A 16,005-nucleotide genomic window follows, 5' to 3' on the forward strand; every position below is an offset into this window, starting at 1 on the left:
CCGGTCCTGATCCCCCGGCGACCCACCTCCCTGTTTCGCCCGAAGGCAAGCACTCCTCCTGCGAGTACTCAGGTCTCTCCTTCTCTCAGACCTGAGTCTCTGCAGCTCAGGAGATGTCGTGGGTTACTAGACCCAGGGGCCACCTCAGCCTCCCCTGACCCAACCGGTAATGGAGCAGCTTTAAGTGATGGCCCAGCTGGAGGCAACAAGGTCATCCCCGCATCTGGAGCCAGGGCAGGCTCAGGCCCCTGACTCGGCCCAGCTGGTGTTTGTTGCAGGGGAACCTGTGCAGACTGGGACTCTTCAGGATCAGGCCCCAGACTTGGTTCAGGTGATGCCTGAGGCAAAGGATCCTCTGAGCCCGAGTCCCAGGCCATCACACTGAGGACTGGAATTCTCCCTCATGCTATGTGAACCAGATTATAAATACGTGCTTGCCCATGGCGAACAGCTGAGGGCATTCTTACCTTCATTATTTTCCTGGTCCCAAAGGATACCGTTACCAGTGTGGCCCAGAATTTGGAAGGGGCACGGACTTAGAATTCGGATCCAAATCAAATCCGGACTCAATAGCTGGAGATGGAAATTAATTCATTAAGAACTGAGGGAGCTAATACAGTGGTGCCCCGCAAGACGAATGCCTCGCAAGACGGAAAACCCACTAGACGAAAGGGTTTTCCGTTTTGGAGGTGCTTCGCAAAACGAATTTGCTATGGGCTTGCTTCGCAAGACGAAAATGTCTTGCGAGTTCCTGCGGGGTTCCCCCCCCCTTTCCCCAAGCCGCTAAGCTGCTTATCAGCTGATCCGCTAAGCCTGCTAATCCGCTAATGGGCTTGCTTCGCAAGACGAAAAAAACCGCAAGACGAAGAGACTCGCGGAACAGATTCTTTTCGTCTTGCGAGGCACCACTGTATACAGAGACAGGTGGTCCCTGAAACTGGGGGTAGCACACAGCCGTTGTGGCTAGCAGTTATGGATAGCCTTATCCTCCACCGAGTCATCTCATTCCCCTCTAAAGCTAGCTAGGTTGGTGGGGGCCATGACATTTGGGGGGGGGGTGACAGAGCTTAACTAGGAGTTATGTAAAGAAGTCCTTTCTCTTGTCTGTTCTAAATCTTCCAGTGTTCAATTTCATTGGATGGTCCTCAGTATTATGAAGGGAAAGACATACCCCCTCCAACATTACTCTGATGAATATAGGGACGTCCCATTCCATAATGATAATTTTACTATTTATTCCCCACACATCTTATTGGGTTACCCCAGCACTCTGGGCAGCTTCCAACATGTACAAAAACATAATAAATCATTCAACATTTACAGAACAGGATTGCCTTCAGATGGCTTGAGGGTTGGATAATTCCATGCCCTCCAACATTTCTCCAATGAAAATAGGGACATCCTAAGGAAAAGCGGGACATTCCAGGGTCAAATCAGAAACCGGGACGGCTTCACTAAATCAGGGACATCCCTGGAAAACAGGGACACTAGGAGGGTCTGGAAAGAGAGAAATGCTTGTACAGTCATACCTTGGGTCACAGACGCTTCAGGTTGCGCGTTTTTGGTTACAGATGTGCTGAAACCTGGAAGTACCGGAATGGGTTACTTGTGGGTTTCGGCGCTTGCGCATGCACAGAAGTACTAAATCACACTTTGTGCATGTGCAGAAACGCCAAATCACAACCTGTGTGTGCGCAGACGTGGCACTGCAGGCTGTGGACGCTGCGGGTTGCGAATGTGCCTCCCGCACAGATCACATTCGCAACCCGAGTGTCCACTCTATACACTTCCATTCTTCTCCTTCCCTTTCTCCCTTGGACAAAATAGCTCCAGATGCCGTGACCTGTAGGGGAGTTGCTCCAGCCCCCCAATCACTCTGGTCCCCTGCTCTGCACCTTTAGAAAAGAACATATTGGGGTTGAGCTGCATGTTCTCTTGCATCCCTTCCAGCCCTGTGATGGTATTATAGCCATAAGATCAGACTCTGCAGGAGAGGAGCATTGCTAAATAAACGGCCAGGCCAGTTGCTTTGTTAAGTAAATTGGTTAGGTCTGCTAAGTATCTGCTTTGTTGTGTAAACTTGGGCCAAGGTGTTGGGAGCATCCTACTCTCGTGTAGGACTCTGGCAGAGACACTGGCATGTTCTCTCCCTCCTGGTTAATCATTCGGGAGCTTCAAAAGCTTTCTCCAACCCAGACATCACAACGACTGATGCCTTGGAGACATCAGCACACTTAGGGATCTGCAGAGTATTCACAGTTTGCATAACAGAACCAACAGCACAGCATTTTGGCTAATCTACTTTATTTACATATAATACACTTGGAGCATTCTGACTTATTCCTTCCTCTTTCTCATCAGACAGAAGAGAGAAAGAACAAAGGACAATAGTCCCACTTCTAGGAACACAGTAGTACCAAAACATCCTGTCTCCGTCACTTCCCACACTGTGGAATGAAAACATGCACCATCATGTGATAGACAACAATCCCATGACTGCAGACACGGGGAATGAATCTCCAACACAAAGTGGTGCTATAGAAACTTCCTTTGGCTGAAAACCACAGTATGTTCTGGGAGTCCTGAAACCTCTCATTGCTCAGAGACTGGGGCTCCACTGGGTGACCATCTCACAGCTTAGCCTACCTCACAGGGCTGTTGTGAGGATAAAACATGGAGGAGGGAGGGAGGGTCAGGAGCTCGTCCTACACTCGAGTAGGACCCTGGTAGAGACACATGCCCGGCTGGCATGTTCTCTCCTTCCTGGTTGTTCGTTCGGGAGCTTCAAAAGCTTTCTTCAGCCCAAACATCACAGCAACCGATGCCAACCGACACCAGCACACTTAGGGATTCGCAGAGTTTGCGCAACTTGCATAACAGACCTCAGCAACTCAGCATTTCGGCTAATCTACTTTATTTACATATAAACACACACGGAGCACTGCAACATGGCTCCCTCTCTCTCTAGCATCAGACATGACTGCAATCATGGAGCAGGAATTCTAACAGGCAGTAGGCCACCTGAAGCTCCTTGGAGGAAAGGTAGGATATAAATTCAATTAACAACTCTGCGAGCCTCCTTGGGATTTGGTGCAAACAGGTGAGTCCCAGGGATGCACCATGTGAAAACTGTGCTGTGGTTGCTCACTTATAAACAAATAAAAATAATGTCCATGCTTTGTGAAATTAATCTAATCTGATTCCACCTTTGCTTGTAACAATATTTAACTCAGTAGTTCCCAAACTTTTGGGGGGCCACTCCCCCCTTGGTCTCATAAACTCATCCCCAGTAACCCCTACTCTATAAAACACATTATTCAGAATCGTATTTTCCACAACCCACTAAGTAAGAAAATAACACAATAAATTTCAGCAAAGGATATTGCATGAAAAATATTTTTGTGCACTCTTACTAATGAAAGGGTGAAATAAATTTATGCTTAAAATATTTATATACCACATGCACAAAAACCTTCACCTATCACAGATGTACAATAACTCATTCATATAAGAAAATCAATAGCTATTGCCAATAATTGACTATCTTGTGTCTTGTGACAACTCAGCAATGTATGTACAAACAAAATAACAATCATAATAATATTCATAATTTATTATTTATACCCCGCCCATCTGGCTTAGTTACCCCAGCCACTCTGGGCAGCTTCCAACAAAACACTAAAATACAATAACCTATTAAACATTAAAAGCTTCCCTAAACAGGGCTGCCTTTAGATGTCTTCTAAAAGTTTGGTAGTTATTTTTCTCTTTGACATCTGGTGGGAGCGTGTTCCACAGGGCGGGCGCCACTACCGAGAAGGCCCTCTGCCTGGTTCCCTGTGACTTGGCTTCTCACAGCAAGGGAACCACCAGAAGGCCCTCAGCGCTGGACCTCAGTGTCCGGGCTGAACGATGGGGGTGGAGACGCTCCTTCAGTTATACTGGGCTGAGGCCGTTTAGGGCTTTAAAGGTCAGCACCAACACTTTGAACTGTGCTCGGAAACGTACTGGGAACCAGTGTAGGTCTTTCAAGACCGGTGTTATATGGTCTTGGCGGCCGCTCCCAGTCACCAGTCTAGCTGCCGCATTCTGGATTAGTTGTAGTATTAAAAACAATACAGCATTAAACATTAATAACTTCCCTAAACAGGGCTGCCTTCAGATGTCTTTTAAAAATAGGATAGCTGCTTATTTCCTTGACATCTGATGGGAGGGCATTCCACAGGGCGGGAAGGCCTGAAGGCCCTCGGTGCTGGACCTCCATGTCTGGGCTGAACTATGGGGGTGGAGACGCTGTTAAAGTTTACAAAACTTTAAATACCAGCAAGGTATCCACATGCTCCCTGGGCCAATGCTGAATGGACGGGGGTGGGGGTGGATGGCAATATATGCGTCTGCATATGAAGCAAGGAAGATGTTTCGCTCCAGGCTGTAGCCTGGTCTATTGAAAATAAGTTGGAAGGGTCCACTTCCAACTCCTCCATGCCAACCCCTTGCCTAGATCACCCCACCATCTCCCAGGGGGTGGTACCGCCTGCTTTGGGAACCACTGATTTAACTTAAAGCAAAGGTTCCATTTTTCTTGCAGACAGCCCTCTGCTCCATAAATGTTGTTGGCACTGATAACCGGAGGGAGTTCATTTCAAAGCTGGAAAGAAACCTGCCCTTTCTGAGCTGTGAGCATCCAGTGACAGAAAAGCAAACTCCATGGAGCAGAGCCTCCAGCCCCGCTGAGCGGGGGGGGGGGACCCCACATGCTTTTCTACATTCAGAAATTGCTCCTGGGAATTTTGACTCTCGAGGGTTCAGAGTTTCCCAGTGGAATTCTCATTAAGGATAAGAATGCAGGTCTCGAAATAGCATCGCGGCAGAGCGAGGCAGGCAACATTGGAAATTTGCGGAAAGATTTTGGGCAGTCGTCTTGCTTTTGTCAATGTCATGGAAGACACTCTTTTCAGCTTATCTGACACCCAAACGAATACCAAACTTGCAACGAAATAAGGGGTTGACAAGGGAGAGAATTCAAAAAATGTCCAGCAAGAACTTTCCCCCTTCTGGAGGCAAGAGCCTCTTTGTTAAAGAGCCTTCCGTTGACTTGAGGATCTTGCAATAATCTCAAAGGGAAATGAAGCTCTGCTGGAGCCTTACATGAGTTCAATGGTGGGCGATTAAGCAGTTCATCCCATGGGGCATGCAACACAGAGTTACACCCATAGTGAAATCAGAGGATTTGATGCATTCATGGAGGATAAAGCTATAGATGGCTACTAGCCATGATGGCTAAGGGAACGCGGGTGGCACTGTGGGTTAAACCACAGAGTCTAGGACTTGCCGATCAGAAGGTCGGCGGTTCGAATCCCCGCGACGGGGTGAGCTCCCGTTGCTCGGTCCCTGCTCCTGCCAACCTAGCAGTTTGAAAGCACGTCAAAGTGCAAGTAGATAAATAGGTATCACTCCGGCGGGAAGGTAAACGGCGTTTCCGTGCGCTGCTCTGGTTCGCCAGAAGCTGCTTAGTCATGCTGGCCACATGACCCGGAAGCTGTACACCGGCTCCCTCAGCCAATAAAGCGAGATGAGTCGGCCACAACTGGACCTAATGGTCAGGGTTCCCTTTCCCTTTCCCTTTAGCCATGATGGCCATGTTCTGCCTCCACGGCTGGAGGTGGCAATATTTTTGAATACCACTTCCTGCAGACCACGGGAGGGGGAAATACTTCCAGGCTTCCCATTGGGCCATCTGGTTGGCCACTGTGAGAAGAGGATGGTGGACTAGATGGGCCGTTGGCCTGATCCAGCGGGCCCTTATGGTAGGATAAAGATGTGGATTCATTTCTTGCAAATTCTCCTCCACTGCTATCATTGTCTCTACCTGGTTCTCTCACGCCCTCCATGTGTAAACAGTAAGGTAGTTTAGGCCAAGAGCCAGCGACTGGCCTAAGGTCACCCCACAAGCTTCATGGGCACTTGTGGACTCAAACCGTGGTCTCACAGGTCCGTGGCCAGTACCAGAACCACTACACCACATGGAACTCCATCTCTTTAGCATACTTTCCTGTTGTGCTGGGCCCAGGTGTAACCCGAGCAATGTGGTCCAGGTCCGGTCCCAAATCCAAGGGTTCTGTGAGGAGTCAGTCCGACAGGGCCAAGTCAGGAAACCAGGCAAGGTCAGGCACAGAGTCTCAGGCAGGTTCTAGCAAACAGCAATGTTGCTCCCGCAACCTGGGGCGGGATCCAGTGGCGTAGCATGGGGGGTGCAGGGGGGGCCGGCCGCACCGGGCGCAACATCTGGGGGTTAGGGTTAGGGGGCACAAATCCACGGGTTAGGTGGTGCAAATCCACGGGTTAGGGGGCTCAAATTACTTGCCTTGCCCCGGGTGCTGACAACCCAAGCTATGCCACTGGCGGGATCCGACAGCCTTTTATCTTTGTCGGGGTAACAGCCGGTCCTGATCCCCCAGTGACTCACCTCCCTGTGTCTCCCGAACACTCTTCCTGTGAATACTCAGGTCTCTCCTTCTCTCAGACCTCAGTCTCTGCAGCTCAGGAGATGTTGATGGGTTACTAGACCCAGAGGCCGCCTCAGCCTCCCCTGGCCCAACTGGTAGTGGAGCAGCTGTAAGTGATGGCCCAGCTGGAGGCAAGGAGGTCATCCCCGCATCTGGAGCCAGGGCAGGCTCAGGCCCCTGACTCGGCCCAGCTGGTGTTTGTTGCAGGGGAACCTGTGCAGACTGGGGCTCTTCAGAATCAGGCCCCAGACTTGGTTCCGATGCCGCCCGAGGCAAAGGATCCGGTGCAGATTGAGACTCCTCTGGTTCTGAGTCCGAGCCTGAGTCCCAGGCCATCACACCTGTGAGGGAGCCCATCGTCTACAGTGACAACCACATCCCCACCCCAAAGAAGATCAAGAATTTGGGAATGGCCTGTTTGTGGAAAGGAGATGAGAGAGCAGCGCTGAGAAACACAGAAAGGGAAATGTAATTATTCCAACACTTGCTCATCACACTTTTGAGATCACACTTCTTTATCTCCCCTCTCAAGCCCAACAGTTACCTCACCCATTAGCCAGCTCTTGTGGAAGAGGAATGGGGAGAACTTTCTGTGTCTCATGCACATATTTTGGGAAGCTCCATGCCATTTCTAGTTCAAGGCGCTAAGCAATGATGGCTCATCTTCCAGCACCTGACACGGCCCATGTAAGGGAGTTATCATGTCCGCCAGAGAAATGCATGAATATGGACTCTCGCATCGTGCCAGTAGATGCAGAAAGCTCAGAATTCCCCACATTTTGGAAGAAGAAGCACACTTTGTTTTTCAAATTAAAGGCATGAGATTTATTTATTTATCAAGGTGGCTTACAACAAAAATACATAAAACCAGACTGTAAAAAACATATTAAATGATTGAAATCAAACATCAACTAACCATTGTGGAAAGATATCTTCTTAATTGCCTGCATGGGCCAGGTGGGATACAAAAAATAAGAATAAATAAATAATCAACAGGAATTTAAAAGTTAAAACAGAATGTGCCTGCTGAATCTCCAGTGGCAGAGCATTCTACAGGACCAGGCTGATGTGATTGAAGGCTCAGTTTCTTGTTGTTGTCAAATGAGCCTTGCCAACCTGGGAGATGACCAACGGCATTCCTGCAAATAATCTCAGTAACTGAGCTGAGATAGAAGGGTTCAGGTGATCCCTGAGATAGCTTGGACCTCAGTTGTTCAGAGCTTTATAAATTAATACAATGCACTTACTCCTCACTTCCCCAAAATATTTATTATTTCTAGCCATCTCGAGAACTTTGAGGGTTACTTTGCTGGGTGTGCCTCCTGACTGGAAGGTGAGCTCAGTGAAAGGACTCATGCAGTGACACAATAGGCTTCCTCCAAGGGAGGAATAATTTCATCTTTTCACCAGCAGTATTGAATTCTCCAATCACATGCAATAAGGAGTTGGTGCAGAATTGTTAGACAATCAATATGATGTTGCCATTACATTCGGCACTCTGGCTTAAGAAGGACATTGACAAGCTGGAAGGTGTGAATAGGAGGGTGACCAAGATGATCAAGCGTATGGAAACCAAGCCATATGAAGAATGGTTGAGGGATCTGGGGATGTGTAGCTTGGAGAAGAGGAGATATGATAGCCATTTTCAAATATCTGATCCAACAGGCTCTTCTCATGTCCATAGTGCATTGAAAGTCTTCCAAACTATCATTTGCCCTAAGCTTTTACTTCCAACTCCTGAGCGTTTTTCGGAGGTCTACTGACTGGATTGGCAGAAACTTGGTTATAGCATGAACCCTATGCCATGCACATGTTTAGCTGAAATCGCAACAAAGCAAAGAGACTTGGTTTCAAAATGGTCATTTAGGTCCTAAGACGTTTGCAGTGGCAAGGGGCGGAGGGGGGAGTCAGGTCCCATGCAGAAAAAAAGCAAGGGGGAATTGCACTATTTCATAGCATCCCAATGTGGAATGTTTACAAAATGCTCATTAAGAGGAAGGAGGATTGTGAGATAGCAACTGAAATCTGGTGAACAAGCTTACACTGGAGTTGATAAGAGCGAAGGGCTTGTATAGGAGGCACCGCCAGCTCTGTCCAATTACTGGGACCTGGATGGGGGGGGGGGGGAATGAGAGCCAGAGAGAGAAAGAGAGAGAGTTGGATCACAAGCTCCAACTTCCAAACTTGTCAACCGTCAGTGACACAAGACGTTGATACCCATTTGCAGAGGGATAAAATAGGCGGCACCAGAGCAACGCTTTTGTCGAGTCCTGTGGCCAGCTAGAACGAGGCCATGGAACCCGCAGGCTTTCAGCTGTGGGCAGCCGTCTCCATTCTGGTGCACCTTGCAAACGGTAGTCCCATCATGAGCCTAGACATGCCTCTTCTGGAGGAAGACAGGCCGTTCTTTGACGAACAGGATGCCTTGCTTCAGACTTTGCAGAACGAGTTGCTGAAGGCGCTCAACATCTCCGACATCCCCCTGCAAGAGACAGCAGCCAAGGTGGACCCTCCGGAATACATGCTAGAGCTCTTTAACAGGTTTGCCACTGATAAGACCTCCATGCCATCAGCCAACATCATCAGAAGCTTCAAAAATGAAGGTAAGGTCTCTTAAACAAGGTGTTGGAGTTAGGTGTTGGAGTTAGGATGCAGAGGGGAAGTTTGATGGGTGATTTATTAGCAAAGCAAGTGTCAAGCTGATTGACCTGCTTGGTGGACCACACACCTTATCTGCCCGGCTGTTTGACAAATGACTGCAAGTCATTTGAACCATTTACTGGATTTTCAAGTGCATGGCACACCTGGTTTTTAAATCTCGATCAGGGATGCTTTTTGAAAAGGTGACTACTAATTTTGAGATCTAAATGGAGAATCTCCTCCCCTTGCCCAAGTCTCACTTAAAATGCTCCTTTGAAGATAGTCATGGTTGCCTTCTTTGGTAGCTCAGTGGTTTTTCAGTGTCGGGTCATCTTTTTCACATGCAGAAGGACCTAGGTTTAATCCCCGGGACCTCTTGGGTAGGGCTGGGAATATTCCCTGCCTGAAACTTTGGACTGTTGACAATATCAAGCAAGATGCTTCCTATGTTCCTAGAAGTAAGCAGAACAGAAGTAATCTGCTTAGCATTTCCTCTGCATGAGCTGTTGCGCAAACACACTACTGCGATCCCACTCAGCTCCCACTGATTTCAATGGATATTGTGTCAGAGAACTTTCAGGGGGATTGTATATGTTGTTTGTATATCGCTTTTGATAACAAAAATCTTTCATCAATTATTATCCTCATTTTCTATATAAATATATATAACGCAATGTATTAGTGGCACATGAGCGACATGCCATTGGTATTTACATGGGTAACTGATGTGCCACATAGTGCACTCCAGATGTTGTTGTATCCCTGAACATTGACTGTGCTGATTGAAGCTTATGGAAGTGGCAGCCACCAACATCTGGAGGGCTGGATGAATAGGACTATCCATTCAAAGTGATACTCTGGTTCCTCCTAGATACTCAGCTTCCCACCCCAAAAATTGGTGCAATAAAAATATTTCCTTCTACCTAGAAGGTTTTTCCAAAAATCTAAAGAATCAGTGAGATCAGAAGCAAACCCTATTGGATTTGATAGAGCTTACTCCCAAATAAATGGGCAGGGTTGCAGCCTTCAACCAACTAAAAATATGTGGGGCTTTTGCAAGTTTTCAGATTTTGTGTGAAAGCAAAAGATGTTCAATGTCCACATAGCTCTCAGCTATACTTTTTTGAGAGTGGCATGCTTTTTCCTTTCTGTTTTCATAATCAGCATCTTATAAACTGAGATTCGGGAAATGTAGACACAATGGCACTTATTGAGTTCCTTCAGTTTCCTTTGAATCATGCTCTGGAATATTGTTTCCATGAATGCAGCTTAGACACTGGCAGTCCTGTTGTCAGCTATGGGGAAGGACTCAGGATGAACCAAAATTCTCCATTTAGAAATTCTGAAGTCAATGCAACCCAGCAGTCTGCATTAATTGATATGTGGGGAAAGGTGAATGCAGATAGGGACATTATTTCCTTTTAAAACAGCTTGGTATGAAACATTCCCTATATAAATCGGTCTCATAGCCTGCCTGCAAAGTGCAACCTTCTCCTATACAAATCTCTAAGACTGAATGAATCAGCGTGGTGGACCTGATCACAAAAGCCATACCAAAAAATGCATTCTTAGAACGAGATGGGTGTGTCCCACTTTCATGATGTGCTTCTGATTTGGAGAAGCAGCATTTTTGCCAATAACGCTAACTAAGATCATTTTAACATTCCAATTCGAAAGTCACTTAAGCCACAGGGCTAACTTAGTCACGGATCACGGCTGACTTGCTTTACGCTCTAACGCTCCATCTTAACTAACTTGCAAATTATGGCACCGCTAACTGTTCAGAGGTAGGAGCCAAGCAGAACTTTAAAAGTCTGCACCAGCTTCCATAGAGAAGAGTCCACTTCAGCAGCTGTGTCTAATGAGGCCATCATGAATCTGTGAATCTTGAAGAGCTATAGGACTCTTTCTCATTTTCACTGCAATAGACTAACACTACCACCCTCTCTGGACATCGATTAAAAGAGATTACTAATGTGCTCATGCACATATGAAAGCCCAGACCGTCTTCAAGTAAACTCCGGTAGATTTTAAACACACATTCCTCAACTTTCGAGCTGTCAAGATGACCTTCACCAGCAAGCAAACCCTCGCGGTGACTCTAGCCAATGCCAATGAAGGCTCTGTCCTGTGGGCCTCATCAGGCCTGCCACATTTATCTTGCTTTCCTGAATTTCAAAATTTCACCAAGTGCGTACTTCTTTCTTGTAAGAGCCTCCTGTAGAAGCTCTCCAAACAATTCCGGCTACATTTGACGATACCTGAGACAGAAATGTATAAAGATTTCTCCTTCCTCTAGTTTTGCCTTTGCCTAACTCACTTCTCCTTTGACCACCAAGTCACTCAGATTAAGCTCAGCATTAAATTCCCATGGGGGCCTTTAAGAAAAGATCTCCTGAACTCTCCCCAAATTACAATATTCAGAATTCTTGGGTCATAGTCAATCTGGAGTCAATCTGGTTGAGTAGAAGTCCCCTCTAGCCCTGTGGTTCACAAAATGGGTGGTACCACCTCCTGGGGGTGGAGCAGGCAGTGGGAGGGGTACTAAGAGGCAGACGATCAGACTTTGAAAAGCTAGAATCACTGGATCAAGTTCATCCATTTCGTTGAATTAATTAAACTAAATCATTTCAATTGGATTTGAATAAATGTGCAATTAACTGTTACTGTTTTGAATTTTATTCTATTGTTATCTTCAGTAGGCCATGCACACTGCTATTCTGAATCATGCTTTTTATAGGATGAGGCAAGGGTCACTGGGGAGGAGTTTATGGAACCAAGGGGGAAAGGCCCTGGGAAGGTTTGGGACCCATTGCCCGGCATAGACGCCCTTTCGTTGGTGATCCTGGCCATACAGGGAAGAAGGGTAACATTTGATTGCTTTTAATTTTCAGAGCAGATTCCGCAGCCCATCCACTTCAATGGAATACGGAGGTACCCTCTCCTCTTCAACGTCTCCATTCCACACCATGAGAAAATAACAATGGCAGAATTGAGGCTCTACACTCTGGTGCAGGAGGACAGGATGTTCTACAATGGTCTCAGCAGGAAAGTCACCATCCTGGAAGTGCTCGAGAATGACCGTGGAAGAGGGAAGGAGGAAGAGGAGAGGAGAATGAAAGTTCTGGCATCCCGGCACATTTACAGCACCGACAATGAATGGAAAACGTTTGAGGTCACGGAGGCCATCAGGAGGTGGCATCACTCAGACTCCACCACTCATCAGCTGGAGGTGCAGATTGAGAGCCGAGGGGGAGAGGAGGCCGTCGGAGGAGGGAAAGCAGATATAGACATCGATTCGGAGACCAAACATGAGCCTTTACTCATTGTGTTTTCCGACGACCGAAGCCATGCCAAGAAAGAGGAGAAGCACGAACTGAATGAGATAATAGAGCACGAGCAAGATTTGCAAGGCCTGGACATGAACGATTTCCATACCAGCCCCAGAAAGGAGAAACTTCTGCAGATCAGATCCAACATAATCTACGACTCCACATCCCGGATAAGGAGGAATGCCAAGGGGAGCAGCTGCAAAAAGACTTCGCTCTATGTGGATTTCAAGGAGATTGGCTGGGATTCCTGGATCATTGCACCGCCAGGCTATGACGCCTCACAGTGCAGGGGAGCCTGTTCCTTCCCTTTGGACGATCACCTCACGACCACTCATGCCAAGGCCCGGACTTTGATTCACTTGAATGATCCCCAGAAAGCTTCTCCAGCTTGTTGTGTACCTACCAAGCTGAATCCCATCTCCTTACTCTTCTTAGATAATGGGGTTGTCACCTACAAGCTCAACTACGAAGGCATGGCTGTCTCAGAGTGCGGGTGCAGATAGTAGAAGGATGCTCCCCACCCACAGGGCTTCGGGTCCTCCTCAGATTATTTAATTGTTTCCTCTGTATATTTGTACAGTTTTGATTTGTACAGACTTAATAAGCTTATTTAATGAGGCATGTACAGATAATTAGAGGCAAAGGAAATGGGCAACAGATTAGAGGGGGTGTATTTTCGCTTTCACGGTTGGCTTGGGGAAAGCAGGATTGTGCATTTTCGCTTTACTCAAGAGTCAGTTTACACAATCAGCAGAATCCAGTGCTAATTCTCTCCCCTTATGCCAGATTATACCACTTCAAACTGCCCATGGTTCAATTCTCCCCCACAAAATAAAATGCCTCGCAGTCGTTTCTGCTGACTGTGTGAACTAACCCCCCCAAATCTGGCCACTGAGAACCATTTCAATTCCCCCTTTTTGTGTCCAAATCAGGATTTGCAGTATACTGTACACACAAAGGATGTTATTTTTAAATATATTTCTGAGAACGAACTCAGTCAATCGGATGGTTATATGATGCATTCAGAAGAAATTAAAATTGCTGGACACAGTATCGGTAATGTTGATGTGCACAGATCTAGCCCCCACCCCCATGTCACTAGAAATTGCCTCGGATACAAATTGTGCAGCACGCTCGGTCCCAGCTCCTGCCAACCTAGCAGTTCGAAAGCACGTCAAAGTGCAAGTAGATAAATAGGTACCACTCCGGCGGGAAGGTAAACAGCGTTTCCGTGCACTGCTCTGGTTCGCCAGAAGCGGCCTAGTCATGCTGGCCATATGACCTGGAAGCTGTATGCCGGCTCCCTCGGCCAATAAAGCGAGATGAGTGCCGCAACCCCAGAGTCGGTCACGACTGGACCTAATGGTCAGGGGTCCCTTTACCTTCACCTTTACTAAGGCTTTGGGCCTACTCCACCAGAGGCGGAGTTGGGGGTTTGTGCATCTCCAGTAGTTACAGACAATGAGGTAATTCTGATATGATTGACATGTAGAGATGATGCACTGACCAAAGTCCCCTTTTCTGCACAACTTTGTTTAACCTAGTTTTTAATCATTTAAAAGCAGAACAGAACTTCAAGCAAGCATACATAAGAGAGTCCAGTTACAGACTCAGATTATAGAACACCTGGTACAACCCTACACAACTTTTGAAAGGTGCAATACTTCACTACCCCCTCCTTTGAAAGATTATTGTGCATAACCAGTTTGGTGGGGGCTTATCCTAAGACAGACACACCTGATTCCAATTGCATAAATGCTGGTAATTCAAAATTTGGTGCCAAGAACTACCGTATTTTTTGCTCTATAAGACTCACTTTTTCCCTCCTAAAAAGTAAGGGGAAATGTGTGCGCATCTTATGGAGCGAATGCAGGCTGCGCAGCTATCCCAGAAGCCAGAACAGCAAGAGGGATTGCTGTTTTCACCGCTTAGTGATCCCTCTTGCTGTTCTGGCTTCTGAGATTTAGAATATTTTTTTTCTTGTTTTCCTCCTCCAAAAACTAGGTGCGTCTTGTGGTTTGGTGCGTCTTATAGAGCGAAAAAATACGGTATATTCTCCTCTTGCATTAATGACCTGCTCCATGACTGTCAACAGAAATAGACCAAGAAAATACTGGTGACTTGGAATTTGTCCCCCCGCACCCCACCCACAAGACCCAATGCTCTTTGCATGCTTGTTGAGATTCTACGCAGAGGGGAAATTATACTGTGCTTCGTGTCAGAACGGAATATCTCTGCGGACAAAGAGAGGGTCTTTGCCTTTATGAAGCTGTCAATTCACAAGACGGTGCTCTCTCGAGTCACATGTTTCCGCCACTCGCCCTCCAACAAATCACTGCGATAAGAAGGTGTTGGAGCTGAGAAACAATAGGCCTGGTGCTTTATTTATACTAAGCTGGGAATTTGTCAGATTCTTTGGAAAGTGTAATTGACGCTGAGTGCGCTGCCCTCGGCTGCAACCTACTGTACTGTCTCCAGCCTTTGTTTTACACTTTTAAGGCAAGGCTGTATTCCCTGGATGAGATAACAGGCCTTGCCTTTGAGAGAATGGACTCTTGACTCTTCATGGGAATCAACATCAGAGACAACGTCAAGGAGTAACTCAAACCAGCTTGACCTACATCCATGCAGCCGTTATTTATTGATATATTTATTGACTGTTGTAATATAATGTAGAATACAAAAACTTCTATTTTTGTGCGGTATGTAAGACAACGTGGACAATCCTGTGCATTGAATCATACATGGATTTTGACGCTAATAACGGCAAAAAAAAGTGTTACGGATTTTCTCGCTTGTTTTCTTTTGTAAATATATAATTTGTCTCTTTTTTAAATTTCTTGGTGTAATACAAAATATAGTGGCATATAGTATGCAGTCGCTTTTTTCCCCCTTTTCCCTTTCTTTTTTGCTAGCCCAAAGTCCTTGAACACAAGGGACAGATATGAGATCCATGGAAAACACCTGGTACATATCACAAACTCTGAGAACCTGCTGTTATAAGAATTTTAAGGTCTTATATATATATAAAATAGATGTTCATAAATGTACCAGGCGAACACATACATAAATATAGGAACCACATGTCTGAAACCCACAGAAAAGTTCTGGAACCATTTTCTCTCTCCTCAAATGACCTCAAATATTTCTCTGCAAGGTCGAAGGAAAGGGGAAATCTCTCCATTGTCTCTGTGCTCACAAATCCTGCATTAAGGGCACATTTAAGACGTGAATAGGGTGAGCCTGTGACCTGTGATCTGGATTCAGGAACTGATGAGTTATCATAACAAAAGAGTGGCCAAAACCCAGGTAATGCAGTCAGGTAACCTGGCAGACAGGAGATAAACAACAAACTCAGGATTCTCTTTTAGACCGTCCCCTGTGATGTATGTATGATGTTTCTGGGGGTGGTCTGGAGTTTGAGGGTGGGCAATTTAAAAAGTCTATATAAGGGTGGGCACACCTTTGTTCTGGGTCCGACCCCACCCCTTGTGTGTGGGGGAGAGCACCCTGTTGCAACAGCTTTA

General features: G+C 46.6%; 1 protein-coding gene across 1 annotated transcript; it reads left to right on the plus strand.

Moving 5' to 3' along the window:
- Positions 1-8,561: 8,561 nt before the first annotated feature.
- Positions 8,562-13,531, plus strand: BMP10 (bone morphogenetic protein 10). The gene is made up of 2 exons (XM_083454123.1): positions 8,562-9,109; positions 12,041-13,531. Exons 1-2 carry the CDS (start codon positions 8,800-8,802, stop codon positions 12,979-12,981), a joined length of 1,251 nt encoding a protein of 416 aa, XP_083310249.1. The 5' UTR covers positions 8,562-8,799; the 3' UTR covers positions 12,982-13,531.
- Positions 13,532-16,005: the final 2,474 nt, after the last annotated feature.

Source organism: Podarcis tiliguerta, assembly GCF_965153285.1.
Source record: "Podarcis tiliguerta genome assembly, chromosome: 8".
Taxonomy (NCBI): Eukaryota; Metazoa; Chordata; class Lepidosauria; order Squamata; family Lacertidae; genus Podarcis; species Podarcis tiliguerta.

Excerpts from the sequence above, each read along its gene's own strand:
- BMP10 (XM_083454123.1), top strand. The coding sequence starts at position 8,800 with ATGGAACCCGCAGGCTTTCAGCTGTGGGCAGCCGTCTCCATTCTGGTG. Across the intron at positions 9,110-12,040 it reads CAGAAGCTTCAAAAATGAAG|AGCAGATTCCGCAGCCCATC; the intron begins GTAAGGTCTCTT and ends TTTAATTTTCAG.